The sequence below is a fragment of the Hypanus sabinus genome, chromosome 20, assembly GCF_030144855.1.
Source record: "Hypanus sabinus isolate sHypSab1 chromosome 20, sHypSab1.hap1, whole genome shotgun sequence".
In the NCBI taxonomy this organism is placed as follows: domain Eukaryota; kingdom Metazoa; phylum Chordata; class Chondrichthyes; order Myliobatiformes; family Dasyatidae; genus Hypanus; species Hypanus sabinus.
This window is the reverse complement of record NC_082725.1, coordinates 8,786,571-8,806,996: the sequence shown is the minus strand read 5'-3', so window position 1 is coordinate 8,806,996 and position 20,426 is coordinate 8,786,571. Positions and strand designations below refer to the sequence as shown.

Below are 20,426 nucleotides of genomic sequence, written 5' to 3'. Positions count from 1 at the left end.
CAACATGGAGGAGCAGCACCTTACATTTGGGTACCGCCCAACCTGATGGCACGAATATCGATTTCTCCTTCTGGTGAACAAACTTCCCCCGCTCCTCTATTCCCCACCACGGTCTTCTTCTCACCTGCCTATTACTTCCACCTGGATCCCTCCCTCCTCTTTCTCCTATGGTCTACTCTCCTCTCTTATCAGATTCTTTCTTCTCCTGCTCTTGACCTTGCCCACCCACCTGGCTTCACCTATCCTCTTTCCCCTCCCCCCACCTTTTTATTCTGGCATTTTCCCCCTCCCTTCTCAGTCCTGATGAAGGGTCTCGGCCCTTAATGCTGCTTGCTTAATCTTTTCCTTAGATACTGCCTGACCTGCTGAGTTCCCCCAGCGTTTTGTGTGTGTTGCTTTGAATGTCCAAATGAGTTTTTTTTTAAATGTGATACTCAACTTCACAAGATTTTTCAGCAAAGGTGAACAACAGACAAAAAATATGAGGACTTTCTGAACAGAGCAATAGAAAAAGAATACATAATTGGCGATATGAACTGTAGGAAGTTGGATTCCTGATCTTACTTAATCTGGACAATGGCTGTGATTTGCTTGTCAATGATACCTTGTTTTTTCACTGCTGAAGTAATAGTTTTGTGCAATCAGTTCCTCCAACTCCCAGGCAATTATATCTGATTTACATGTCACTACGCCAATCTACGTAAAGCTCCATTACAAGAATGAGACAGTGCTCTAACTGTTTTGATTGTTTCAGTCACACAGTTACCAAAGCTGCCAGAGCTAAATGCTGGAGCGTATTTTTTATGAGTTTCCATGAGAAAATTCAGAATTTATTTGGGAAATGCAACCTATACACATTATAGTTATAAACAGTTTTATGTTGAAATAACAACAAAGATAATCACGCTCCAAGTACAACTTCCCCCCTGCCCCAGGGGTCCAATATATTTCTCATATAGACTCAATGGCCACTTTATTAGATACAGGAGTGGAATCTGTCGGATGCGGGGGTTAAATTTTAATAATCAATGTGGAGATAGTAATGCAAGAAATGCAATGGTGTGAGGACCCTCCATTGTGTACTGGGAGTAAATTACACTCAGTGGCCACTTCCTGCACTGAGTTTACGTTCATGGTCTTCTGCAGCTGTCGTCCATCCACTTCAAGGTTTCACATGTTGTGCGTTCAGGGATGCTCTTCTGCACACCACTGTTGTTATTTGAGTTACTCTCACCTTCCTGCTGGCTGTTGAACCAGGCTGGCCATTCTCCTGTGATCTCCCTCATTACAGAAATGCCACTTCCTCGATGTCTTTTTTTTTTTGCTTTTTGCACCATTCTCTGTAAACTCTAGAGACTGCTGTGTGTGAAAACACCAGGAGATCAGCAGTTTCTGAGATACTCAAACCTGTCTAACACCAACAACCATTCCACTTAGATCACATCACTTCCCCATTCTGATGGTTGGCCTGAACAACAACTGAACATCTGCTTTTATGCATTGATTGAGTTGCATTATGCATTGACACTTACATTATATGTAGGCTTCCATTAGTCTCAATAGACCATGGATCTGTGCCTTGGAAAGGGTCCAGGGCACAAGCCTGGGCAAGGATTTTTTTTTAATGGAAGACTGGCAGTTGCCCAAGCTGCAAGTCTCTCCTCTGCACGCCACCGATGTTGTCCAAGGGAAGGGCATTAGGTCCCATACAGGTTGGCACTGGAGTCGTCACAGAGCAATGTGTGGTTAAGGACACACACACAGCCTCAGCCAAGACTCGAACTAGCGACCTTCAGATCACTGGATGAACGCCTTAACCACTTGGCCACGCGCCAACACACATTTCCATTAATGAGTAGTTGTACAGGTAGTTCCAGCATCTGGCCTTTAAGCAGCATACTCAGCTATGGCTAGACTAACCTCACAAGATACTGCCCATTCTCCAAAACAATAACTCATGCTAACTGGATGGGGCCATTGCTCTAATTAAAAAGCCTAACAAAATTACTTGGACACATTGAATGGGACCAGCCTTCTGTGCCGCATACCCGATGGTACTCACACCAATATGGCATGGGCCAGGTGGTGGGGATCTTTGATGATTGTTGTTGGTTCTTGAAGGAACACCCCCGTTGTAAATACTTCTGATGGTGAGAGAACTTCCCTTCATCCAGTCGGTTCTTCAAACCTGAATCACTACAGTTCACTTCGCATTAAAATTACTTTTATTATTTAATTCTGTTTTCTTGAAAGGATTGTAGATCATTTATGTTTAATTTGTGTTTTTCACATGAATACATTGAATATGTTCATACATGCACTTGTGTAGATGACAAGAAACATAGGACACTTTTAGCCACTTTTTATAATGCAGTTTACAGCATGAATACATTCTGGTATTTATATGTTTATGCACATTTTATTTCATATCTGCACTTCTAACTTTAATGTAATTCTTTATAATTGTTGAATATTGTTTTTTTGTTTCATGTCACACCAATCAAATGCAACAAATTCCTATACATGTAAATACATATGGCAATCAAAATTGATCCTTGATCCTTGATAAACTTGACTTTGACTTTGAATTATTGTGCATGATCGCAAAGTTCAAAGTAAATCTACTATTAAAGTGTGTACAGTAATGTGCAAAAGTCTTAGGTGCAGACTTGCATAGTACTGTAGTAACTTTATGTATTACTCTCTTTGCTGCCAAAAAAAACCAAATTTCATGGCATATGTGAGGGATGACAAACCTGATTCTGATATGGGTCTCTATTGTAGATTGAGAATGGGGAGGGGGCAGGGAGAGGGGAATCATGGTTAGGAAAAGGGGAAGGGACTGGGGAGGGAGTGGGAAACACTAGAGAGACGTTCTGTAATGATCAATAAACCAATTTCTTGGAATCAAATGACCTTGTTTGGTGTCTCAGGGCTGGATATATCTGTACCTGTATCACCCCCCACCCCAGCACTCCTTCTCTGCCACCTGTCCCACATCCCTCCCATGCCACTCCACCCTTGCCATTCCAAACATCTTTTGCTTCCACCAGATTTACAAACTCGCCCTCCACTCCTTGTTGACAAATACAGTATTCTACAAAAGGCTTAGGTACCCTAGCTAAATATATGTGTTTAAGATTTGTTTACAGTTCGGTATATGTCACCATATACTAACCTGTGATTCATTTTCTTGTAGGCATTCACAGTAGCACAAAAGAACTATATTAGCATGTTTTCAGTGTTCAATCTTCAGCTCTTTTTCAATATCCACAACAACTACCTAAAAGGAAATCCTGCTCACTTCACTTTTAGCATTTTTTGTTATAATATTTAAATAGTTCTGGTTTTATGCAGTCTGATTGAAAGAAATAACAAAAGAACTTAAAAATAAATCAGCTTTTGTAGATGAAGCCTCTCTCAGGTTGGAGTTGAAATATTTCATATTCTGTTTTGATAGCCTCCAATCTGACATTAATTTCTCTAACTTCCAGTGATTTATTGCCCCACCCCCACCTCTCTCTTTTTTCATTTCTCACTCTTGTTCCCCTCTTACCCCTTCTCTTCTCCTCACCTGTCCATCACTTCCCTCTGGCAACCCCTCTCCTTCCCTTTTCCCATGATCCACTCTGCTCTCCTATCAGACTCCTTCTTCAGCCCTCTATGCTCTCAAAACTAAAAGTAATTTTATTATCAAAAGACTTTTTTTACAGTTTGACGTATGTCACCATACACAATCCTGAGATTAATTTTCTTGCAGGCATTTACAGCAGAATTAAGAAATACAATGGAATCAATTAAGAATGACAAAGACTGACAACCAATGTCCAAAAGAAGAAAATCTGTGCAAATAGAAAATAAAATAATAAATAAATAATATTGAGTTGTAGAGTCCCCCAGAGTGGGGCCATAGTATCAGTTCAGAGTTGAGATGAGTGAAGTTACATTTGCCAGTTCAAGAGCCTGTTGACCAAAGGGTAACAACTGTTCCTGAACCTGGTGGTGTGGGACCCAAGGCTCCGATACCTCCTTCCCGATGGCGGCAATGAGAAGAGAACATGGCCTGGATAGTGAAGGGCCCTTCCTGTGACAGTGCTCCTTGTACTGGTGTTCAATGGTGGGGACGGTTTGTCCTGTGAAAGAATGGACAGTACCAATAATTGTTGTAGCATTGGTGTTTCAAAGTTCAAAGCAAACATTATCAAAGTACATCTATGTCACCATATACAGCCCCGAGATTCATTTTCTTGTGGCCGTTCTCAATACAGATATAGAGTAATAACCAAAACAGAATCAATGAAAGACTGCCCACTTGGGTGTTCAACCAGAGTGCAGAAGACAACAAACAGTGCAAATAATAAACAAAAGAAATAATAATAAATAAATAAGCAACAACTATCAGGAACATGAGATGAAGAGTCCTTGAAAGTGAGTCTACTGGTTGTGGGAACATCTCAGTGTCTGGGCAAGTGAAGTTGAGTGAAGTTATCCCTTGATGGTTGAGGAGTAGTAACTGTTCCTGAACATGTTGGTGTGAGTCCTGAGGTTCCTGTACCTTCTTCCTGATGACAGCAGAGAAAAGAGAGCATGTCCTGGGTGGTGGGGATTCCTGTGATGGATGCTGCTTTTCTGCACCAGCTTTTCATGTAGATGTGCTCATTGGTGGGGAGGATTTTACCCGTGCTGGACTGGGCCGTATCCTTGACTTTTTGTAGGATTTTCCATTCACAGGTATTGGTGTTACCATGCCCGGCTGTGATGCAGCCAGTCGATACACTCTCCACTACAAAGCTGTAGAAAGCTTGACAAAGTTGTAGCCATCATGCCAAATCCACACCTACTTTCCTCATCTGTCTCTGCATTTTTGAATTTATCTTTGTGTGTGTTCTCCTCTGGCACTCAGCTCTATTTTATTGCCTTGAGCAGTTTCCATTTCTCCAGCTGAATGTGCTCCAACTGTTGAACTGTTCTGGATTTGCTCTAAAGGATGAACTTTGAACCTGAAGGGTGTGCCAGTGTTTGCTGTTCTTCCTGCTGTATTGACTCTTTCGCTGATTGCAGTGACTGTTGCCGGGGCACATTTTTACAGGCCTTGGCAGCTCTCCTGTACCTCGCCCAAAGAGCTAATCCTCACGACTGAGTTTAAGTAATTGATCCTAGATTTCAAAATTACAGCTGATTCACATCATGATCCCAATAGTAGCGGTCAAAAGGGTGTTAATACCTTTGCCTCAATAGTTTGGATGTCATAACCATCAATCTCCTTGGAGCGAGTGTCAGCGATCTAAACAGACCTTATACCACTGGGACACACAGCCTGAATCCGATGGAATCCTTTACGTTGAGAGTGGTTTGCACGCACAATCTGAAAAATTACTAGTGTTCAGTTTTCCCATTCCCACTCCAACATGTCAGTCCAGGGCTGCTTCTACTGCCATGATAAGGCCAATGTAAGGTTGGCAGAGCAACACCTCATATTTCATCTGTGTAGTCTCCAATCTACTGACTTTTATCAAATTTTGGGTGCCTTTACTATAACTCAGCTGCAATCTGCTTAAATTTCATCTTACAATTTAGACAGAGTCTTATCCATCAGCATTTGCCCATTGAAAACTCGTCCAATTAACATGTTGAAGAGAGTCTGCATTCTGAAGACTGACTCAGAAGCTACACTTGCATTCCAGACTCTCTAAATATTATCATCATCATCATCATAATGTATTGTAAGACGTGGACAATCACGGTCTTTTTCACCATGATTGTTCTTGGAAAATTCTTCTACAGAAGTGGTTTGCCATTGCTGCCTTCTGGGCAGTGTCTTTACAAGACGGGTGAGCCCGTCCATTATCAATACTCTTCAGAGATTGTCTGCCTGGTGTCAGTGGTCGCATAACCAGGACTTGTGATATGCACCGGCTGCTCTTACGAGCATCCACCACTTGCTCCCATGGCCTCACATGATCCTGTTTGGGGGCTACGCAGGTGCTACACCCTGTCCAAGGGTGACTTTCAGGCTGGCGGATTGAGGACTGCCTTACACTTTCTTTGGTAGAAACTTATCACCGACCCGCAACACAAAATAACTTATTTTAAAAAACAGGAACAATGATATTGACAACTTTTAACCCGAGTGAATCTTCAAATTCTGTTTCATCTAATAGGATTATGAATTCTTATGTAGTATTGGGTGAAGTATTTCCCCCTTCTTTCCACTGTTCCTGGGCATATGCTTTTAGAACTTGTTTTAAGTGCCTGTCTTCATCTGTCAGCTCCGTGTCCTTGTAAAGGAAGTTTTCAGTAATTAATGTTCCGCCTCTAAAGTTTTTGATATGCAGTAATTACTGTTTACCTGTGCTGCCCACCACATGTATTTTGAATTATATTTATTAATTTATTTGAGATAATATTTTGTTTCATGTGCTGTGTGATATACATTTTGTGGGTACACCATGGTCAGGAGGAATGATGTTTCATTTGGTTGTATTCATGTACAGTCAGATGACAATAAACTTGAACTTGCACTTGAACTAGACCTTAAACATACTGTGTGTGTGTGTGTGTGTGTGTGTGTGTGTGTGTGTGTGTGTGTGTGTATGTATATATATATAGGCACATGAATGACAGAAAAAAACTGGAGGGCTATATAGGAGGGAAGGTTTAGACTGATTTTAGAAGTTTAAAAGATCAGCACAACATCCTGTGCTGAAGGGCCTCTACTGGGATGCAATGTTCTATGTTTCTAGAATTTACTTCCGGCACTCCTTCATAAGAAAGCCATAAATTGCTTGGAGCTTTGTCCTGCATATCTTAATTAAGAAGACAGTAGGATTACAGGTGGGAACTGCAGGTAGACAGAAAACTAGCTATTACACTTTTTAAATGCATACAATTAGAATATTTGACCTTTTACACAATAGGTTACTTATTCTGGTAGTATAGCGGTTAGTGCAATTGCTTTACAGTGCCAGCAATTACCAATCAGGGTTCGATTCCCACTGCTGTCTGTGAGGAGTTTGTATGCTCTCCCCTTAACCACGTGGGTTTTCTCCCACAGTCCAAAGCCACATGCTTAGGGTTAGGGTTAGTAAGTTGTTGGCATGCTACACTGGTGCAACACTTGCGAGCTGCTCTCCGACATAATCCTCGCTGGTTTTAGTGGGTTTTTCTGTGCTTTAATGTTTCAATGTATAGTGCTGTGCACATAGACACATATAATTACAGCTATGGTACCTAAGACCTTTGCTCAATTCCATATTTGTCAACGTAGGGTGGAGAGCAAGTTTGTAAATCTGGCAGGAGTGAAGGATGTCGGGAATGGTGAGGGTGGAGCACCACGGGAGGGGTGTGGGACAGGTGGCAGAGAAGGAGTGCCAGCGGGGGTGGCCTCGGTGCAGACACACCCAGCAAGGTGATTTGGTTCCAAATAGCTGGTTTACTGATCATTACAGAATGTCTCTCTGGTGCTTCCTGCTCCCTCCCCTCTCCCTTTCCCAACCATGGTTCCGCTCTCCCTCCCCTTTCCGACTCTCAGTCCACAATAGAGACCCATATCAGAATCAGGTTTATTATCACTCACATATGTGATACCAAAGACTTTTGCACAATACTGAGCATGTGCTAAATTAAGATGATCTTTAAAATTTTTTATTTGGACTGGTATCATAGTGAAGCCAAATCATAGCCCTGGTTGATGTCTGCACAGACATAATTGCAGGAACTAATTAGTAGCAGTAGCTGGGAATCTCAACAGTTAGAAACACAAGAATTTCAGTGGATGCTGGAAATCTTGAGAATCATACACACCCACAATGCTGAAGGAACTGTACAGTCGATCCTTTCAGCTACAAAGTGATGAGGTAAATTACATCAGAATAATTTTCAATGCCTTGCTGCGATTTGAAAGCAGTTGTTTTCCAATAGTTCAAGGTTAATAATTTTGCGACAAATAGCCAATGTGTCACTGTACGCCCGTTTTTGTTGTTCGAAAGGTTTATTATACAACTAGCAAGTCACACCCTTTTCTGAGGTTTACATTACTGTAACTGTTTGTATCAGTGTCAATGTTGTGGAGTGGCCACAGAGGCAACAACTGCTCATTGGTTGGAACATGCAAGTTAGTGTGTAAAGGTAAAGGGTTTGGCAAAGTACAAGCACAAAAGAAAAGGGAGATCTGATATTTTATTGAAACTAAGCCACCCAGTTCACTGGAATCCACCATTTACGCATTTTAAAGAACAAGCTAACTCGTCAGCATCACATTACAGTGACACACAAATTTAGTGACAGTACTCATTCAGAATAGTTACATATAACAGAAAAGTAAACTGAATAACCTATGCAACAGCAACCTACTAATTATTTTAGTAAATGAATTAGAAAGGAAAGCCTTGAAATTTGATTATGTGGATCCTGTTTTGGATTAAAATTGGGCACGGCGGGAGCTGCGCTGTATTTACAGTAAATTAATTCAGGCCTATTCATTCAGCCAGAAGGTAACGTTGCAGCACTATGAAACCCTGGTTAGACCACACTTGGAATACTGTGTTCAGTTCTGGTCACCTCATTCTAGAAAGGATGTGGAAGCTGTAGAGAGGGTGTGGTGGAGATTTACCAGGATGCTTCATGGACCGGAGGGCATGTCTTATGAAAATAGACTGAGCGAGCTAGGGCTCTTTTCTTTGAACAATGAAGGATGAGAGCTGATTGGATAGATGTGTACAAGATAGTAAGATACATAGGTCGACTAGACAGGCAGAGACTTTTTCCCAGGACGTAAGGGGTTCATACAAGAGGGCATAATTTTAAGGTGATTGGAGGAAAGTACAGGCAGAATATCAGAGTTAAGTTCTTTAGACAGAGAGAGACGGGTGCCTGGAACGTCCTGTGGTGATAGAGACAAATGAATTAGGGGCATTTAAGAAACTCTTAGATAGGTACATGCATGATAGAAAAATGGAGCGCTATATGGGAGGGAAAGGTTAGCTTGATCTTGGAGTTAAAAGGTTGGCACAACAACATGGGCCAAAAGGACCTGTATTGTGCTGTAATGTTCGATGTTCTATAATGGAAATGTGCCACACATCACCCAGTTTGGAATACTTTGCAAACGTAGAGGCTTCTGCCTAGAATAGAACCTGTATCCACAGCTTAACAAACACATTCAGTTCGAGAGGACTATTTTATAAAAGCAAGGATGTATAAGGTGTTGGTTAGACTGCACTTGGAGTATTGTGGGCAGTTTTGGGTCCCTTATCTTAGAAACGATGCGCTGGAATTGGAGAGGATCCAGATGAGGTTGGTGAGAGTGATCCCAGGAATTAAAGGGTTAATGTGTGAGGAGCATTTAATGGCTGTTGGCTTGCACTTGCTGGAGTTTAGAAGAATGGGGGGGGGGGGGTTCTCATTGAAACCTGTCGAATATTGAAAGGCTTTGATAGAGTGGATGTGGAGAGGATGTTTCCCTGTAGTGGAGGAGTCTAGGACCTGAGGGCACGGCCTCAGAATAGAGGATGTCCATTTAGAACAGAGATGGGGAGGAATTTCTTCAGCCAGAGGATGTTGATTCTGTGGATTTCACTGCCACAGGCAGCTGTGGAGGCCAAGTCATTAGGTATATTTAAAGCAGAGGTTGATAGGTTCTTGATTAATTAGTGTCAAAGGTTATGGGGAGAAGGCAAGAAAAGTGGGTTGAGAAGGATAATAAATCAGCCATGATGGAATGGAGGAGCAGGGTCGATGTGCCCAATGGCCCAATTCTGCTCCTATGTCTTATAGTCTTAACAAATTCATACTGTTCAAAATCTGTGTTAAATGTGGGTTTTCCCAGCCAGTGACTGAAAACAGAATGGAGGCAGCAGGTGCAACAGCAGACATTGGGTAGAGACAAACACTGGAATTGGTTTATCATTGTCACAGGTACTGAGATATGGATAAAAACCTTGCCTTGCACAACTGTTCATACAGATCAGATCATTACACAGTGCATCGAGGTAGAGCAGCTTAAAGCTGTATGCAGGATTTCGTGTTACAGTTACAGAGAAAGTACAGCGACAGGTATATAGAAAGCTCACACGAGGGAGTTTGAGAGTGCAGTACAGGTAGATAATAAGGTCTCTCTACTGCTTGTTATGCTTCTGGCATTTAGGGCAGCAACAAAGGTCCTCCATCTCTGGCGGTGTTCAGGGCTTCCTTCATCACATCAGTAGCTTCCTCTCCGTTTTCACTACTGTCAGACATGCAAGTTCCAGGTGGAGATTCAGGAGTACCATCACTCTCAGACGTAGAAGGATTTTTCATTGCTGTTTCCATAACAGTTTTGTTTTCCTACTCAGATTTGTTGGCCTGAACTGAACCCCTGAACCTGGAGGACCGGTGGACCACACTCAGTCTGGCCTCTACCCTTTGACCTGTTTGGCATTGGTGACCCTACCAGGAGCCAAAACATAAAGCCCTGACTCCAGCCAACGTAGCTCTCTGGGTCATTGAGGTATCAGGACTCTAAGCCATGACAAGGCTGAGGTCCTTTTGGAGGAGGCAGTAAGGTGTAAGGTAGAATGCCACTAGTTGAGACTCTTACTTAATTTACTTAAATAAATTGTACTTAAGTAAATGCACTTCTTACTTAATTTAACAATAAAAAAATATACTTCTCATTTCACAACACATGCCAGTGATTTTAAACCTGATTCTGAATGTGTATCCAGGTGGAACACTCCAAATCAGGAACAGATAAACTTACCTTAAACACGAGAGATTCTGCCAATGCTGGCAATCCAGAGCAAACACACACAAAATGGTGGAGGAACTCAGTGTCAATAGAGGAGAATAAACAGTTGACATTTCAGGCCGAGACATTTCATCAAGTGCTGTCTGTAAGGAGTTTGTACGCTCTCCCCATGAACTACCTGCATTTCCTCCAAGTGCTCCATTTTCCAAGATGTACTGGTCGGTAGGTTAACTGGTCATTGTAAAAATTGTCTTGTGATTGGGCTAGTGATAAATAGGTGGGTTACTGGGCGACGTGGCTCATTTGGCTAAAAAGACCTGTCCTGTGCTCTGTGTCTATATAAATAAATTAAGTAAGAATCTGCTAATAGGAGAGGGGATGAAAGAGCATGACCAGGATGAAAGAGCATGACCAGGATGGAAGTTCTTTATTATGCTGGCTGCTTTCCTGAGGTAGCAGCAATTGTAATCCATGGCAGAGAGGCCAGTTTCCATGATTGACTGGCCCCATTCATAACTCTCTGCAATTTCTTACAGTCTCAGGCAGACAAAGATGAATTCAGGCAAAGCGAGTACTCCTTTCCCTCCCCCCCACCTGCTCATTCTGGCTTCTGAACCTTTTCTTTCCTGTCTTGATGAAGCATCGACCGTTTATTCCTCTGCCTGACCTGCTGAGTTCCTCCATCATTTTGTTTCTGTTGCTTGAGTACGATACACACAGACTTGCAGCACAGTGACCCAGATTCAATTCCCGTCGCTGACTGTAAGCAGTTTGTACGTTCTCCCCGTGACCGCGTGGGTTTCCCCTGGGTGCTCTGGTTTCCTCCCACAGTCCAATGACGTACCGGTTGTAAATTGCACCCTGATGAGGCTAGGGTTAAATTGGTGATAGTTAGGTGGCACAGCTCGAAGGGCTGGAAAGGATCATAAATAAATAGATTGATAGAAAGACAGATAAATAAATTTAGCTTAACTAAAAATAAAACCACTTAAGTATTGTTGAATATGACAATATATGCTATTTCAGAAAAAAGAAGCAAGAAAAAAGATATGAAACGTGAAGGTATGAGACGTGAATTAGCTAAGAGAGACTGGCAAATGATACATAAAGGGTTGACGGTGGATATGCAATGGCAAGCATTTAAAGATCGCATGGATGAACTACAACAATTGTTCATCCCAGTTTGGCAAAAGAATAAACCAGGGAAGGTAGTGCACCTGTGGCTGACATGGGAAACTAGGGATAGTATCAAGTCCAAAGAAGAAACATATAAATTAGCCAGAAAAAGCAGCACACCTGAGGACTGGGAGAAATTCAGAGACCAGCAAAGGAGGACAAAGGGCTTAGTTAGGAAAGGGAAAAAAGATTATGAGAGAAAGTTGGCAGGAAACATAAAAACTGACTGTAAAAGCTTTTATAGATATGTGAAAAGAAAAAGATTGGTCAAGACAAATGTAGGTCCCTTACATTGATCATAGGGAACAAGGACATGGCAGAAGAATTGAATAACTACTTTGGTTCTGTCTTCACTAAGGAGGACTTAAATAATCTTCCAGAAATAGTAGGGGACCGAGTGTCTAGTGAGATGGAGGAACTGAGGGAAATACATGTTAGTAGGGAAGTGGTGTTAGGTAAATTGAAGGGATTAAAGGCAGATAAATCCCCAGGGCCAGATGGTCTGCATCCCAGAGTGCTTAAGGAAGTAGCCCAAGAAATAGTGGATGCATTAGTGATAATTTTTCAAAACTCCTTAGATTCTGTAATAGTTCCTGAGGATTGGAGGGTGGCTAATGTAACCCCACTTTTTAAAAAAGGAGGGAAAGAAAAACCGGGGAATTATAGACCGGTTAGTCTGACATCGGTGGTGGGGAAAATGCTAGAGTCGGTTATCAAAGATGTGATAATAGCACATTTGGAAAGAGGTGAAATCATCGGACAAAGTCAGCATGGATTTGTGAAAGGAAAATCATGTCTGATGAATCGTATAGAATTTTTTGAAGATGTAACTAGTAGAGTGGATGGGGAGAGCCAGTGGATGTGGTATATTTCGATTTTCTAAAGGCTTTTGACAAGGTCCCACACAGGAGATTAGCGTGCAAACTTAAAGCACACGGTATTGGGAGTATGGTATTGATGTGGATAGAGAATTGGTTGGCAGACAGAAAGCAAAGAGTGGGAGTAAACGGGACCTTTTCAGAATGGCAGGCAGTGACTAGTGGGGTACCGCAAGGCTCAGTGCTGGAACCCCAGTTGATTACAATATATATTAATGATTTAGACGAGGGAATTAAATGCAGCATCTCCAAGTTTGCAGATAACATGAAGCTGGGCGATGGTGTTAGCTGTGAGGAGGATGCTAAGAGGATGCAGGTTGACTTGGATAGGTTAGGTGAGTGGGCAAATTCATGGCAAATGCAATTTAATGTGGATAAATGTGAGGTTATCCACTTTGGTTGCAAGAACAGGAAAACAGATTATTATCTGAATGGTGGCCGATTAGGAAAAGGGGAGGTGCAACAAAACCTGGGTGTCATTGTACACCAGTCATTGAAGGTGGGCATGCAGGTACAGCAGGTGGTGAAAAAGGCAAATGGTATGTTGACATTCATAGCAAAAGGATTTGGGTACAGGAGCAGGGAGGTTCTACTGTAGTTGTACAAGGCCTTGGTGAGACCGCACCTAGAGTACTGTGTGCAGTTTTGGTCCCCTAATCTGAGGAAAGACATTCTTGCCATAGAGGAAGTACAAAGAAGGTTCACCAGATTGATTCGTGGGATGGCAGGACTTTCATATGAAGAAAGACTGGATCGACTAGGCTTATACTCACTGGAATTTAGAAGATTGAGGGGATATCTTATTGACACATATAAAATTCTAAAGGGATTGGACAGGCTAGATGCAGGAAGATTGTTTCCGATGTTGGGGAAATCCAGAATGAGGGGTCACAGTTTAAGGATAAAGGGGAAGCCTTTTAGGACCAAGATGAGGAAAAATTTCTTCACACAGAGAGTGGTGAATCTGTGGAATTCTCTGCCACAGGAAACAGTTGAGGCCGGTTCATTGGCTATATTTAAGAGGAAGTTAGATATGGCCCTTGTGGCTGAAGGGATCAGGGGGTATGGAGAGAAAGCAGGTACAGGGTTCTGAGTTGGATGATCAGCCATGATCATACTGAATGGCGGTGCAGGCTCGAAGGGCCGAATGGCCTACTCCTGCACCTATTTTCTATGTTTCTAAACATTAAGTTTAAGAAACTGGAGGTTTTGTGTTGAACAGCTTTTTTGATTTAGAGATATTGCAAGGTAACAGGATCGCATGAACCTGCACTGCTCAGTTACACCCATGTGACCAATTAACCTACTAACTGTACGTCTTTGGACAGTGGGAGGGAACCAGAGCATTGGGGTGAAGCCCATGTGGTCACAGGAAGAACGTGCAAACTTGTTACAGACAGTGGAGGGAACTGAACCTTGGTCACTCATGCTGTAAAAAGTTATGCTGTCCACTAAGAGGAGAATTCTAATGGTTATAGAAAATTAACAAATTAATGTTGACTGTACTGAAAGCAATCTGATAACCAATTGTGCTTCAGCAAAATGAATGTAACTTTATACATTGTCATTGAGTCATTGAAAAGTACAGCACAGAAACAGGCCTTTCAGCCCATCTAGTCTGTGTCAAACCATTTAAACTGCCTACTTCCATCAACATGCACCCAGATTGGACCCAGGATAAATCTTCAGCGATGTCGACACCCAGCAACATTGTGTGTCTATGAACTTTGTAACAATGACCAATGGCATTTTATAATTTAGTGGTCTAATTAATTATTTCCAGATTCCTGAATTGAGAATTACCAGATTAAACTTAATTTGAGAATTGTTACTGATTATATATTAATGGAATCTTAGTTTTATTGGAAGTGCCTGTTATTGCGCTGTATCTCTAAATAGTTTTATTGAATAATTATTAAAGATACTAAAATCATTAATCTCATACTTCTGAATTCAAAACAGGTTTATCCTGTGATTCCAGATGGATTGGTTAGAGCTGAAGAGTATTCCAGCCCACTTCCGCCTAATGCATTTTTGCTGTCTGAGGTACCCACCAAACTGGTTACATTTGTCAAGGCTTGGCCTAGATTTCCTGAAAACTCTCCTATCTATTCCAAATATCTTTGAAATGTTGTTAGTACACTTGCTGCAATTGTACTAACTGGCAGCTCGTTCCATATCCCCACCAATCTGTGGGCGAAGAATTTGCCCTTCAGCTTCCTCTTAAGTGTTTCCCCTCTCATTTTAAACCCCTGCCTTCTAGCTTTCAGTTCCCCTTCCCTCTGGAAGAAAGGAGCCATGACCTGTCAATTCTGAGACAAGCTTCTTGACAAATGGGCGAGTTAGCTTGATGGGATGTGATAATGTGGATTTATGACAGTTTATTTCACTTTCAGTTAAAAAAAAGAAATGTTGACACATGGACTTAAGAGCACAAAATATTCTGCACTCCTCATTCTCATTACCCCTTTGTTCTCACCTGCCCATAACCCTCTGGTTCCCCTCCTCCCTCCCTTTCTCCCATGGTCCATTCTTCTCTCCTATCAGATTCTTTCTTCTTCAGCCTTTTACCTCTTTGACCTATCATCTCCCAGCTTCTCTCATTATCTCCCCTCCCCAACCCACCCACCTTCCCCCTCACCTGGGCTTGCCTATCACTTGCCAACTTGTACTCCTTTCCTCCTCCCCCCCAACTTCCTTATTTTGTATTCTGCCCCCTTCCAATGAAGGGTCTCAACCCAGAACGCCGACTGTTTATTCCCCTGCGTAGATGCTGTCTGACCTGCTGAGTTCATCTAGCATTTTATGTTTGTTGCTCAAGATTTACAGCACCTGCAGAATTTAAACGCAAGAGATTCTGCAGATATAGGAAATCCAGAGCAACAAGCACAAAGTGCTGGAGGAGCTCAGCAGGTCAGGCAGCATCTATGGAGGGGAATAAAAAGTCAACAATTTGAGCCAAGACTCATGAAAGGTTTATTCTTCTCCATGGATCTGCAGAACCTCTTGCGTTTAGGAAATATCAGTAACTTTAAAATTAATATTTTTAATCTGTAAGATTTGCAAAATTGCTCAAAGAAATAATAATCTTCAGAAATAAAATTAATTCTGCCAAAGCACAGGAGTCTCTTTAGCAGACAATGCTCAGGTACATCTTGTTAAACAAATATCAGTACTTCCAGTGGTGTTTACAATGAAACAAATCAAAATAAATACTTCAACAGTGAACACAATGAAAATATTGAACCATAATGGCACTTCCGATGAATATGAATGATTCTGTGCAAAACTTGAAGAGCAAGAAAATCTACCTCAGAAGAATGTTTCTATTTGTGGAATATTGGTGTGCACAAGATATTTTTTTTCCATTTATTAAGATACAGCATGGAAGATGCCCTTCAAGAAACACCATCCAGCAAACCCTTATTTAACCCTAGCCTAACCATGGGGCAATTTACAATGACCAATTAACCTTCTAACCAGAAACCAGAGCAGTGGAGGAAACCAACATGATCATGGACAGAACGTACAAACTCCTTACAGACAGCAGTGGGAAATGAACCCGGGTCACTAGTAAGGTATTTTGCCAACCACTAGGCTACCATGCCATGAGGATTACAAGATCATGCCCCAAGGCAGATATCTGCCTTAAAGTGATCACGTAAAATCAATGTTAATTACTCAGATTTCTGAACGGTCCATTAACCTAATTTGTGATCCATTCATTATATTTTTAAGTTCACATTATTTATTTTGCATTTTTCAATAATTTTAAGTTTTTGCGCTGTATTGCTAAATAAAACAACAAATTTCATGCCTCATAAGTCATAGTGCATGGTGCCATAGTGTTTAGTGTAATGCTGCTACAGTGCCAAGTGACCTAAGTTCAATTTCCACCACTGTCTGTATGGAGTTTGAACATTTTCTCTGTGACTCTGTGTGTTTCTTCTGGGTGCTCTGGTTTCCTCCCACATTCCAAAGACGTAGGTTATTGGTCATGTGGGCTTGTTGGGCCAGATGCTGTATCGCTAAAAAAATAAGTTATTGATATTAAAAAAACAGATTCTGATTCTAATTATATTTTCCTGCCTCTGCTTGTATTGAGCATGTATGCATGGGTTTCCTCTGTGTGCTCCAGTTACCCCCCCCCCCCCCCCAGTCCAAAGATGTGCTGGTTAGTAGGTTAAGTAGTTATTTTTAATTATCCCATGATAAGGGTAGGTTTAAATCAGGGGATTGCAAGGCAGCATGGCTCGGAGGGTTAGAAGGACCTATTCTGGACTGTACGTCACTAAATAAAATAAATATATCTTGTGTCTGGGGAAGTATAAAAAACATAATCAATGTTGCTTTCAAATTGAATGCAACTACATTACAAAACTAATTGGTTAATATACTGTAAAGTGCCTCTATATATTTGAAAAGTGATAAATATTAGCCTCTACTACATGAATAGATTTCTTTTTATTGTTATCTTTATTGGATAAAGAATAAAATCTTATGCCTAAATACACTTAAACCTTTTGGGCTATTTATTTTTTTTTACTGTGACTCATATTCATTTTTCAAATGTATGACAGTGTACATATACTGCAACACATTTCACAATATCTGTCAGTGATATTAAAACATGGTTCAGATTCTGAAAAGATAAATCAATTGATTTGATTAAATAATTTATCATTATGCACATTTCAAGATTATAATTTCAAAGGTTCATTTATTATTAAAGTATACAACTCCGAAATCCTTCTTCTCCAGATAGCAATGAAACCAGGAAAAAGAACGGCAGCATCACCAACCCCCAAATGCCTCCTTCCCCGCACAAAGCACGAACAAAAACGCAACAGGCACATCAACCCCACCATCCCTCACACCCGCACACCAAAAAAACCCCAGAAGATCGGGCGAAAAACCCAGAATATTTAAAAAAAGACTTCAGTCTGAAAACAAACTCCTGTAGTCCAAGTCCATTTCCAAAATCGCAAAATACTGGGTAACACTCTCCGGGCACAGCGGCATTCCTTCCCGTCTTCGTAGCAGAGCGATCCCACCAGCGAGCAAATTTCGAATCTTCTCTCAACTTTCTATACATTTTATTGTCTGTTCTGTTATAATTATGCGCTGCTTCCACAGTTTTTCTAAGTGTTTCGTGTTTAGGCTTATCCCTGTCCATAGAGAGAGATTTTGAACGCATCGGAATTTGTTGACCAGGGAGCAAAATGCTACTTTACCATGATTCCACTTCACCAGCACTGCATATGCTCATCACGCCGCCACTTCATGTACAATGAGACCACGTATTTAACGGCTGTGCACTGCGTTTTACTGGATTTTTATATGTATACTCATTATGTGTGTGCGTGTTTCTGCGAGCTGCTTCAGATCCGGAATAACAATCATTTCATTCTCATTTACACTAGTTAACTGACGAATGACAATAAACATTTTCAATCTTGAACCTTTAAAGTCCCCCGTAAAGCCGCTTGGACCTGCACGCCATCACTATACCGTGAATTATAATTTGCAACCGTTAGAGCGGAACCCACGCTAAACGTTGGAGGAACTCAGCAGCTGGGGCAGCACCTATCTAGCGGAATAAACAGTCGACGTTTCGGGTCGACTTCACCGGTGGAAATATTTCCCTGAAATGTACCGTTGCCCGGGTTTGGGCCCGGCATGCCGCTGCTGAGTTGGAAGCTGGACTTGGGACTCACCTGAGGAGCGAGCGCCGTGCGTGATTGGCAGGGATCCCCTCCCCGCCGCAGCCCGGAGCTCGGAGCTCAGAGCCCGGGGCGGAGCCTGGCGCCTTCTACCTGTCTGTCGCCAGTCCCTGCAGCTTTGGGAAATACGAGGAGGGAAAAGGTCGCGTCGGCTGCGACTACAAATCCGCCGCCCTTCTTCATTTATTTTTTGGTGGTGGTAAAAGCGCACCGAGCCGAATGGATTGTGTGACCAGCATGGATTAAGGGCAGCACCGAGGAAAACAATCCTGCCGCGGTCGGTTCAAGCGCAAACAGGTGAGCCGGTGCATAGAAATGGTGATGTGGAGCCCAGATCATCAACAGGTGGCCCGGGATCTTTGGCGTTTTGTGCTAACTTTAGCATTTTCGCTTTGTTTTGCGTGCGGCGGAGTTTCGGCGTACCGATGGCAGCCGGTGTTCACCCGTCCAGTCATTCCGTTCTTTCCGTGCAGGTCAAGAAGGGCGGAGTGGCCGGGAAATGGCCGACGGCGGGAAGAGCAGCTGGTGGAAGTTGATGACCGCGAAGAAGAAGCCGAAGGAGCTGACGGACAAGGGGTCGGGGCAGGAGAACGGGCAGTTCCCCGCAGACAAAACGTCGGCTCGGGAAAACAAACCCCCGACGGTGGCGGAGGAGAAGGAGTACTCGGATCCCCGGCTGGAGAAGGGCTTCAGCGAGAAGAACACGCGCAGGAACCTGAAAATCTCCCGCTCGGGACGGTTCAAGGAGAAGCGCAGGGTGCGGGCCACCCTGCCCGAGAACCCCAAGTTCTTCGAAGGCAATGGGAACACAAACGATGAAAACTAATGCACATCCTTTCCCCGCTTACAGGGGCATCAGATGCCCCATCCAGCAAAGACTGGTCACCAGACACTATCTTAATTTAACAGTGATAAAGCCGAAATTAACGCGTCAATTTATATTTCCTTAAATATTTCATGAATAATGCATTAAATATTTATTTGTTGGAATCCGGATACCTATTGAAGTAGATTGATTTTTACGATTACTGAACTCTCTTTCTTCCCCACATCAGGTGCCCGGGTTCGATTAGCGGAGCAGGACGTGTTCTGGTTAAGGACTTTATCTTGGTGGGGTCGGTGGGGAGGGATAATCACAAGAGGTTCTGCAGATGCTGGAAATCCAGAGCAACACATGCAGATTGCCCGGAAGAACCCAGCGGGCCAGGCAGCACCGGTGGAAATGAAGGGTCTCGGCCCTGAAACGTTGACTGTTCATCCCCCTCCATAGACGCTGCCTGACCTGTTGAGTTCCTCCAGCGTTTTGTGTGTGTTGCTCAGTTGGGGTGGGAGGTGATTTCAGACTGCAGTTGTAACTGAAAATGTTTTTCAGCCAACAGTTTGTTTCATGGCTTTGGTCAGTTTTAATTCAAGCAGTCGTTCTTCTGAAATGATAAAGATGTTGAGCATTTTTTTTAAAAAAATAAAGAATTATTTTCGGGAAAATTCCTTATTGCACGCCTGCTTACTGCCTTGCTTTATTCTAACTTAAAAGGTTTGGAGAGTTTGCTTTTCTCATAAACTGTTGTAAAAATTAATCATTTGTCAAAATGTAATTCGAAATGCAACACACCCAGTAATCCACCACGTAGTTAAGTCTGTCATGACATTTCTGTGTATTTTTAATCCGTTTCAATATCTTACGGGGATGTTCTTGTTTATTTGAACAATAATCAAGAATAAATAAGTTAGCAATTTTCGTGAGACGCTTCAGGTTACCGCGGGCAGGGGAGGGGGTGGTTCAGCAAGGTGAGTTGCCAGGACGACGTAAACTACTTGGTTAAGATGGCAGACGGCTCGTGTGATGTGAGTCAGGGCTCCAGCCACCCTTGTCGATCCAAGTTCGCGTTTCACGTGCTTTCGTGGCGAAGTCTGAAGGTGAGT

At 42.4% G+C, this 20,426-nt stretch overlaps 2 protein-coding genes and 1 long non-coding RNA gene across 3 annotated transcripts in view; 2 read left to right on the top strand and 1 right to left on the bottom strand.

The window, feature by feature from the left end:
- Positions 1-2,207: 2,207 nt before the first annotated feature.
- LOC132378267 (uncharacterized) lies at positions 2,208-18,636 on the bottom strand. Its single transcript, XR_009506952.1, has 2 exons — positions 18,498-18,636; positions 2,208-4,133 (listed from the first exon to the last, which is right to left on the bottom strand). It is a non-coding gene; the product is annotated as an uncharacterized LOC132378267 (long non-coding RNA).
- On the top strand, positions 18,620-19,499 carry LOC132378266 (proline-rich protein 15-like). Its single transcript, XM_059945051.1, has 2 exons — positions 18,620-18,800; positions 18,977-19,499. The coding sequence occupies exon 2, from the start codon at positions 19,003-19,005 to the stop codon at positions 19,327-19,329; it is 327 nt and encodes a 108-aa protein (XP_059801034.1). The 5' UTR covers positions 18,620-18,800; positions 18,977-19,002; the 3' UTR covers positions 19,330-19,499.
- An 848-nt stretch (positions 19,500-20,347) lies between these two features.
- wipf3 (WAS/WASL interacting protein family member 3) overlaps positions 20,348-20,426 on the top strand; it is a 103,110-nt gene continuing 103,031 nt past the window's right edge. The window contains exon 1 of the mRNA XM_059945042.1: positions 20,348-20,420. The gene's annotated coding sequence lies outside the window, so the exon portion shown is untranslated. The remainder of the gene's footprint in view (positions 20,421-20,426) is intronic.

What these genes read in the sequence shown, in the direction of transcription:
- LOC132378266 (XM_059945051.1), top strand. Translation starts at nt 19,003, where the DNA reads ATGGCCGACGGCGGGAAGAGCAGCTGGTGGAAGTTGATGACCGCGAAG.